General features: G+C 38.8%; 1 protein-coding gene across 1 annotated transcript in view; it reads right to left on the bottom strand.

Moving 5' to 3' along the window:
• Nucleotides 1–8,525: 8,525 nt before the first annotated feature.
• The window catches only part of cntfr (ciliary neurotrophic factor receptor), a 168,529-nt gene continuing 167,286 nt past the window's right edge, over nt 8,526–9,768 (bottom strand). Inside the window, exon 9 of the mRNA XM_037692305.1 lies at nt 8,526–8,886. Coding sequence (XP_037548233.1) covers nt 8,886 — 1 coding nt within the window. The 3' untranslated portion in view covers nt 8,526–8,885. The remainder of the gene's footprint in view (nt 8,887–9,768) is intronic.

Below are 9,768 nucleotides of genomic sequence, written 5' to 3'. Positions count from 1 at the left end.
TGGCTTTTCATCAAGGCGGCGCTTTGCTGCCGCCAAGCGGTGATGAGTGGTAATAACATGTTAGTTTTGAGTACAGTACATTCATATTTGAAAATTATATTATTATATGTTCATCATGAGCTCTATTGTCTTGAAAGTCACGTAAAAACCACAGTAGTATATGTTTATAATACTTAGGTTAATTGCATGTATAGTGTAAATGCTTTGTCGATGAGTCACCTCATGGGGGTTTCTCTTGAATATGCTTTTTTCCCCCCACACACACATAAGTCACAGTAATGCTTGCAGACGATGTTTTAGCAATGTATTAAAGAATTGTCACGCATTTATTACTTCTTCTCAATTTCATCAGCTATAGTGCATTAAAAACTTTTTTTTAATACTAGCTGCATGACTTCACAATTAAAATATACAGATAAAATAAGTCCAAGATTGTTTTGAAGTACTTTGCATTGATATTCCACTTTTTTTTTCTTGCCTAAACCAGTAATTCTTCTCCGTCTCACTCTGTCCTCTAATTTTTTCTGTCCTCACCCCAACTATCTAATTGCATGTCTTCTCTAACTGCATCCATATATGTCCTCTTTGGCCTTACTCCTTCCTCTTTTTTTAACATCTCTTCTGAAACGTTTATCCATCCACTCCATCCTGTTTGGACTCTTTATCACATTCCACATTTTCCTGGACAGTGGATCCCAAGTACTTGGAGTCCTGCACCTTTGTGACCTCTGCTCCTTGTAGCCTCACTGTTCCACCAGTCTCCCTCTCGTTCACAAACGTACTCTGTCATACGGCTGGCTTTCGTTCCTCTTCTTTCAAGTGCATACATCCACCTCTCCAAGTTCTCTTCCACCTGTTCCCTGTTCTCACCACAGATCACAAGGTCATCTGCAAACATTGTAGTCCACGGGGATTCCTACCTGACCTCATCTGTTAGTAGGTCCATCATCAGAGCAAACAAGAAGGTACTCTATTACTGTATAAATATAAATATTTTTCTTTTTTATTCTAGTTTGGTTTTAACATTCGTTAATAGAAAAATGTTCTGTGGAGGGAAAACATCACATGTCTGCACAGAATGAATATTTCCCCCCCTTAAAATGTCAGTGACAAATAATGTTGCCATTAGTCACCACAAGGGGGCGCCATAGACCACAGTATATGATTATAGCACACTGGTCAACCCTACACATCATGAAAACAAATACACATTCGTTTAAAATGATTCAAATAAGAGTTTGAATTAATATAAAGGTAACATTCTCTTTAAAGGCAAGTAAAAGTAAAGAGAGCTAAATTAGTTTTTATTATCAGTGAAGAAATATCTAATCTGTGGACCAGTTTAATTGTGTTTTTGGGGTTAATCTCACAGGCAGAGTTCATCTGAGTGGCAGAATATTCATGTTCACGTGGTTCATTTTAAGTAAATCTGCTGAAAGGAGGATTTTTAAACAGATATGTTTGTTCGAATATACGTGTGCAAAACATTTAAATTGTACTCATCATATAAAATCCAGTTTCAAGACTGTCATGGATAAAGATCTGAGTTTGTATCTGCAGAGAGACATGCATTTATTTACTTCTGAATGTAGGTCTCAGCACGAGGACTTTAGGAATCTCACTTTTAGTCAGAAGCTTGTTTTCTACTTTTTTTAATTGATTTGCTTTAATTATTTCATGATTTGTCACATGAAGGACCCGTTTGTTTTGTTAAATGTTCACCTTTACAATGCACTGCTCTGAGTTTTTGAAAATTACCAAACAGAGATGACTCAGGCATCAAGTGACTCATCAGGGTTCATATTCCACAAATTACAAGTTTAGAGAAGAAGGTTTACTATTTGGTGGCACTGGTCCAAGATGACCTCACTTATCCCGATGCCAGCAAATGTTATCATCCAAGAAATCATGGCTGTCACTCAAGGGGAGGACTCCTGGTGTCTGGTTGCCTGGGGATGCTGAAATCGAGAGCTTCCTTCAAAAAGACTAAAAACTGCTTAATTTTTGCAACCATTTATCCTTTCAAGTCAACTTCCTGAGACTTCTGACAAGTATTTTGAAGTTTGCAGCCAGTAATTACGTGGCTCTGACATGTACTTATTCAGGGACAATGATCCCTTCAGAAACACGACTGGTCCCTAAAGCTCAGTCACAGCTTGAATTTGTTTCTTTATGGTTGACTGAATTTAACAAACTGCAGATATGTTTGACTAAAATATTGCATTTCTGATGATTTATGAAAGTATTATGAATGAAGAAGAAGTACAGTGCATGAGAGACTGAGTGATGATCATTTTGTTGTATATTTTGAGTATCTCATGCTGGCTGGACACATCACCCCGCCTTTTATTACTTTTTATTTTAATATGATTCCTACACAGTCCTTAATTTTAAAACAAATGAAAACAAAATTACTAATTGCACTAATCATGAATGATTTGCTCTCATTCAAACGTCAGGCTGGACAAGACAAAACATGTGGGAAGTGAATGAAACTCCTGCGTTATTTCTTCATGTCATAGTGAGCAGTCTTTTTTTAGTTTTCTCACAGACACAAGCATCCAACATTTTTAAAACGTCTCCTTTAAAGAAACTGGTCCAGATGACATGATTTAACCTTTTTTGTTGTTTCAGCACCACAGACAGAGGATGCTCGCCGTGGTGTTTCTTCTGCCCTCTAGCGGCCAAAGGGTGAATATTTTAAAAGTCATTGACCATCCATCCATCCATCCATCCATCCATCCATCCATCCATCCATCCATCCATCCATCCATCCATCCATCCATCCATCCATCCAGTCACTGTATGCAATGTGAGGTACACCCTGGGCAGGTTGCAAGTCCATCACAGGGACACGTAGAGACAAATGAGATGCACAATCCTCAACACTTTTACTCACACCTAGGGCCAAAAGTTAATTTTACTATAGAAAAAAAACAAGTTCTATATTGTGGTTCTGCAAAACATTTTATAATGGTTTGGGACTGAATGATAACACCAGATTGGATTTGCTTCAATTCAATTCAAAAATACTTTATTAATCCCAGAGGGAAATTAAATGTTGTTGTAACTCGTTATACTCGTTTCATTAAGAGATGTTATAGATACTGATGGCTGTAGGCTGGAAGGATATCTTGTAAAGGTCCATCCCACAGTGGATCAGAAGAAAATGGTCACAGATGCCGTCCAATACATCCATCCAGACTCAGCTGGCCTCTCAGTTTCCCTGGACTGGCTGAATACTGGATAGAACTCCTCCCAGAACGATGGCCACTCTTCCCAGCAGCCTGCTGAGCTCCTTGTCGCTACGGACAGCCGACTGCAGGTGCCTGGGGACGATCCCGGTCTTTCTGCTGTCACGAGCCACGTTTCCGGCTAGTTCCAGGATCTCAGTGGTCATGCACTCGAGCACAGAGGGCAGGGAGAAGGGAATGCATCCACGGCACCTCCTTTTCAGATCATTCAAGGTTTTGGGCTGTAGCTGCGATATTATTTCAGCTTTTGGGATGTCAATCAGCTGCTCCCGGCCATAAAAAAAAAAAATAAAATAAAAAAAAATAACAACCCTTGTTGCCATGGTTACGTACCATAACAAATGACCAAAAGTTTAAAAAAAAGTTTCAGTAAAAATCCTTCCAGCTGCACCAGAGGAAACAATCATCCAATAAAAGTGATTTGCATCCAGAAAAAGAGGAATTAAAGTTTCCAAAAGCAAAGTCTCAGAATGAAAGTAACAGAGCTGCTCCAACATGCAGCCACCCCGAGCGGCGCAATCCTAGAACGAAGTAACTGCTGAGAACATGTTGTAAAATCTCCCTTTGAGTTGCTCCGTGTTGGTTCATTTGGCACAAATAAACTGGGTTTGACCGCAGATATTTTTTCGTGAAACAGTAAACTACACAATGCTGCAAAGAGCAGAGACGCAGCTGTGTTCAATATGATGCAAGACGTGTGCGAACCAAGTAAACTGCAGAAATCCAGCTTGCACAGACGAATCATACAAAGGAATTAGAAATGCACGTTTGACTATTAGCATAAAGAGAAAGTTGGAACAGTGGAACAGCCAAACCCAGTCAGCCAGAGAGGCAAGAAAGGCCGCAAGCTGAGTATTTAAAAAGGCGCGAGCCAGAAAGCAGGGCAGAGGTGAGAGGGAAGCAGATATCATGCCACTCATCCTGTTTTCAGTAAAAGGTCAAAGTAGTCATTAGAGCAGAGCTGGGCGGCTGGACCTGACAGGCTCTGGAGAGCGTACACACACACACCAACACACTCTTTTCCCATTTACTTGAGGTTAATGCGGATCACTCTGCGGCTGCAGACGCTGCGAGGACGACTGAACGTTTCACTCGCCATTTAATTAAACTTTAAATGTTGAAACGGGAGCTCAACATTTTTGTTTCTCGTCTTCAAAGAAGAAAATCAGATTCACAACGCTGACAATGACCAGGGGAATAAAACCCTCTTTATCCGATTCATTGTCGTTGTAAATATTAATTGAGTTCTCATTGACGTGTGCATTAAATAAAAATAAAAAAATAAATAAAGGGGAAGGGACGTCCAGTGTCCATGAGGAGGGATGAAAGAGTAATGAATGCAATACCATGCAAGCAGATCTACACACACACACACACGGACTGAAGACCCCAGCTGACAGCTGTTAGATGGTGTATTGATCTGTCCTCTGCCTCCAAATCGGCCCGCCAGAACTTGTCAGCATAACGACAGAAGCAGAGCCGAAGCGAAAGATGAGGGAGGCGGAGAGACAGACAGAACGATGGAAAGATCAAAACAGGAACAATTTATTTTTAACGTACTTGTATTTCTACTTATCAATGTGTTAATTTAGGATTAAACACTGACAGAAGCGTCATCAATTAAAAAACCCTACACGTCGCCTTCTTTATTTAAACATGGTTTGCACTTATGTGATTTGATTTGGTCTTTCTGAACTCATAATTTCAATTAAACATTTATTGTACGTGAAAAATACACGTTCTATTTCAGTTTCCATCGCTTGTTTTCTTCAGTTTTAGGCAAACAATACTTTGCAATGGTAGTTATGTCTAACAATCTTGATTTTCTAAAATCATATTTTTAACTTTTCCGATTGAAGTCTCTCAAATTGAGATCTCACCATAACTTTATTAATCTTTTTATTTAATGTACATAACGTACACATCTCTTGTATCAGCAGCAGAGCAATCATAAGAACGTTGAAATATGTTCAAAAAAGCAAAATGATTGAGGGCAAATACAATTAAAAAACTAACTAGAAAACACTTAGCTCAATGGCATATCCATCCATCCATCCATCCATCCATCCATCCATCCATCCATCCATCCTCTTTACCTGATTTGCATGTCCAGGTCAAAGTGAAGGTGGTACCAGTGGTCTTTGTACAGGATTTGAGGTAAACCCTGGAAAAAATTATAATCTACCATTCATTTTGTATCTTATCTTACATGTGATGGCTGTGAGTTTTAAATCAATGAATATAAGCACAACGTTGATCAAACACACAGAATATGAATACTGCTGACATCATTAAACAATATGGCTCCATGTGGCTACCTGCCATCAGTGACTCTTGTTGAGTAGATGTTGGGATTTGAGTGAAGCACCAAGAATCTCACAGTTAAAACAAGCAAAAAAAAACCATTTTAAACATTCAAGAAATAACTAAAAATCACCCAGAATAAAACTAATATTTTCCAAAGAAGTTTTCCATCTTTGCTGTGATGAATCACATGTTCAGATTTAAGATGATCGTCGACTCACTCACTATTTCTGGAACAAGAGTCCAACTCGATTTGTTGACACAGTTTTGTGATTTTTACTTGAAAATGAACATCTTGGCAAGTTTTACGACAAAAATAAAATATTGATTGTGCTCGGGCTTCATGAGTTTTACAAGTCAGCATTCTGTTTCTCCTCTTTTCAAGTCCTTTCAGTGCTTTTTATTGTCCTCTAAGCACGAGAGTCTGCGTTAAACAAATGATTTAGGTACATTAAAAAAAAGAAAAGGATTTTTTCTAGATACTAAAAGTGTTTACCGTATTTTCCACCGTACGCGTCGTACCGCCCTATTAGTCCCATCAGTTCAAATATGTCTAATAAAGTGGAAAAACAAACAAGTTGCTTCACCGTATATGTCACGTCTATTACACGTCACCACTGACAACCTGGAAACGTGGGCCGGTGTTGTGCCAAAAATCGATTGCCTGCCAAATGGCGGCCGCAGGAGCGTGCACGGGAGGACTTTAACAAGAATTTAACAAGATAACACTTAAAAACAATTATTTGTTTGCTTGAAATTATAGCAACGGTGTGTCTCAGTTGAACTTTTGCTTCATAAATGCACTTTAATGGTCAAATCAGCTGCATTTTAAAAGCAGACTTTTGGAAGCGGGAGCGCGCAGAGGGACAACTCGCTGAGCATGTCTTCGAAATTTATCAAGATAACCATCTAAAAACAATTATTTGTTTGATTGACATCATAGCAAAGGTGTGTCTCAGTTTATTTTTTCCTTAAGAAATGGACTTTAAAGGTCAAATCAGGTGTATTTCAAAAGTATTTGCTGCCTTGGTGCTCCGGGGGCGCAGAGGGAGGACTCACTGTGCATTTATTCGAAATTTAACAACATAAGCATCTAAAACAATTATTTGTTTGCTCGACATTAAAGTAAATGTGTGTCTCAGCTGAACTTTTACTTAATAAATGCACTTTAATGGCAAAATGAAGCTGATTGATGGTTGCTCCAGGCATGATCATGGAGCTGGACAAAGTTATCAGGCTATGGCAAGCCTATTGTGTCATTAATAGTCACTTTTACCTATTACATGACACAGCGAGTGCCATCTAGCAGCTGAAAATGGTAGTGTTCAATATTTTCAATGTCAGAATCAATGAAAATGGTCATTTCTCAGCCAAACATTGGTTTGAACATTTGAGAAATAAAACATAAATACGTCGCTTTGGTGTATAAGTCGCAGGGCATGCAAATTATGCACAAAACTGCGACTTATAGGCCAAAAAATACAGTAGATATTGACTGTAGATGATGGGACATTCAAAGTCTTCCTGATTTCCTATTGATGAACATCCTTCTGAAATTGCTCCACTATTCATGCAGTTATTGCAGACTAATGAACCCCTGCCCATCTTTACTTCTCAGAACTTCAGCTTCTTTAAAATGCTTTTTAAAACGTAAAAACAGTCCGACTCTGTCAGCCTTTTAGTGATATTATTAACGTCAAAACAAAGAATGAATCCAGCTCATCACAAGTCATTGTGAAATGGTCACATTTAATGGTTGAAACCTGTCATTGTATATACATCTATAAAAAAGACCTCAGGTACAGGTTACGACATTCTAACGCTAATACATACATTATTATTATTATCATCATTATTAAATAATAAACTTTTTGTTCATTGTTAAAGTTACATATCATAGTTTACAAAATAGGTTCAAGGAGAATTACGTTGTTATGAATGTCTGAAAAAAACAAAAAAAACAAAACTAAAGCCCTATAAGTACCGTTTTATTATTTGTCTGTAAAATAAAATAATAAAAAAAAGACAATAAACACGTCAATATTCATTTGAATAACATAATAGTAACTGTTGATATTGAAATGATTTAAAAAAAAAATGTATTATTGTTTGTAAACGCAGCAGATTTTGGAAAGCAGACAGTTGTGTGTGTTTTTTACGGCACAGAGCAGAAACCGACAAACTGTAGCTGCGTCAGTGACGCAGGAAACAAACACAAAGTCAAACCAAAAAAACAGCCGTGTAGAAAAACAAGTGCTCACTCTGAAAACTACCGTTTTTTATTTATTTATTTATTCACTTTTGTACAATCCAGGTCCTTCTTGCCATTTGCTGTTAAGCACAAAGTAAAGCTAACTGTCTTAAAAAAAACAAACAAACAAACAAAAAAAAAAGCCAGGCTACCAATAGTGAAGTCTTCAAAAGTGTTAGTCCTCAGATTGAAAATCAGCTCGCTCCATCAGCTCCGTTCAGTTGTCGAGGCGCAGAGTCACAGTCTGACGGAGCTTCATCGCAGCTTCTTTTTCTTAAATGCTGTGTTTACACAAACATGAGCTGCGGGGGACACTCAGATTCATCCCAGTTTGATTTCCACCAGTGTCCATCAGGTGTCCCGCTCACACATTCATACTTGAACATCTACTGGGGTTTTGAACCCATAATGAAGACAGGCACGGCTTCAGGAAGCTCGCTGAGTGATTTGGGCTCCTTGTTATGGGTGCAGATGAGTCTTTGGCGTGATGAATGAGCTGTATAGGGAGTTGGGGGGGGGGGGGGGGGGGGACACTACTGTGGCCAAACGTACAAACACACATCTATGTGTGTTTGTCTGTAAAGCACTGTGCAATTTAAAAGGACACAGTCAATTAATGATGAAGGAAAACAAAACAAAAATGTAGCTAGAAAATGGTTTTATTCAGCTGAAGACTTGGTTTTCTTGCTCTGAGGAGCTTCCTGAACCGAACTGCACGGGTCGGTCTTTTGAAGCGTCCACATGAAACTCTGAGCTGTTGGTTCTGACGGCGCCGCTGCTGTTGTGGTCGCTCCCGTTTGCCTCTGCTGCTGCCCTCAAAGCCATTAAAAAAAAAAAGTCCCTCTAAGGAATTTCTTCGTTGCCATCAATCAAAAAAAGTACTCGATCGCATCATCGTCATCCGATCCCCCCCCCTCCCCCCTCGCTAAGTAATTTGGGTGAGTAACTGTGTGATGGACAGAACTGATCAATGCACTGTATCCTTGAAACATGTGCAAAATAGAAAAAACACCGGCCTATTTCTCTTCATTTTGTTCTTCCTCGTGCTTGATGTCCATCTTCGGCGCACTGTTGCATCTGGAGAAAGACAAAAGCAAACTGGTCATATCAAGACATAACTTGTTGCCAATTTCAGTTAAGTTCATTTAAAGAGAAAGACCAGTAGCAAAGATTGTTAAACATAAAACAACACATTATTATCACAAAGGTGATTAAAAAAAAATGTGAAAACTTGACGTGAATTTAAAACAAAACAGGTGAAGGATGATGCATTCCTCATATTATATACAGATCTTATTGTTCCATATTTTCCTAACAGAGCACTTCACTCTCAGACTGAAGGTTTACTTGTGGTTCCTAGAGTTTCCAAAAGCAGAATGCGAGGAAGATCTTTCAGTTCTCAGGCTCCTCTCTTGTAGAACCAACTTCCAGTTTCTGTCCGTGAGACTGACACATTGTCCAGTTTTAAGACTTTTCTTTGTGATAAATCCTATAGTTAGGGTTGGGTTTCCTGAGCCGTCCCTTAGTTACGCTGCTACAGGCTTGGACTGATGGAGGTCAAACTGACCACACTTTTTCACTCTGCTGACGTCTTTACTTACTCTGCTCAACCAGTTTTGTATTTGTAATTATTTCAATCCTTGACGTGTGTTTTTTCTTTCCACTGTCGCCTTTGTGCTTGCTCAGGATGGGAGACTGCGATGGTTCAACGAGTCTGCTGGCTTTCCAACACAAAGGACCTCGTGAACATATTTTTATGAATCCTTTACCTCCGTCAAGAACTTTTACTAAATGACTTTTGTGTTTACAGGTGTGCGAATTGTTTTGTACGGCGCCCTGAGACGACTTCTGTTGTGATTTGGCGCTATAGACATAAACTGAACTGATTTTTAATACGATTATACAAGATCATGGAGTCTTCTCACATACACATAATGTTTTTTTTTATTTTATTCTATG

This window comes from Nematolebias whitei, chromosome 18 (assembly GCF_014905685.2).
Source record: "Nematolebias whitei isolate Nwh7 chromosome 18, NemWhi1, whole genome shotgun sequence".
NCBI classification, from domain to species: domain Eukaryota; kingdom Metazoa; phylum Chordata; class Actinopteri; order Cyprinodontiformes; family Rivulidae; genus Nematolebias; species Nematolebias whitei.
Note: the sequence above shows the minus strand (reverse complement) of the source record. Positions and strands in the feature narration are given on the sequence as shown.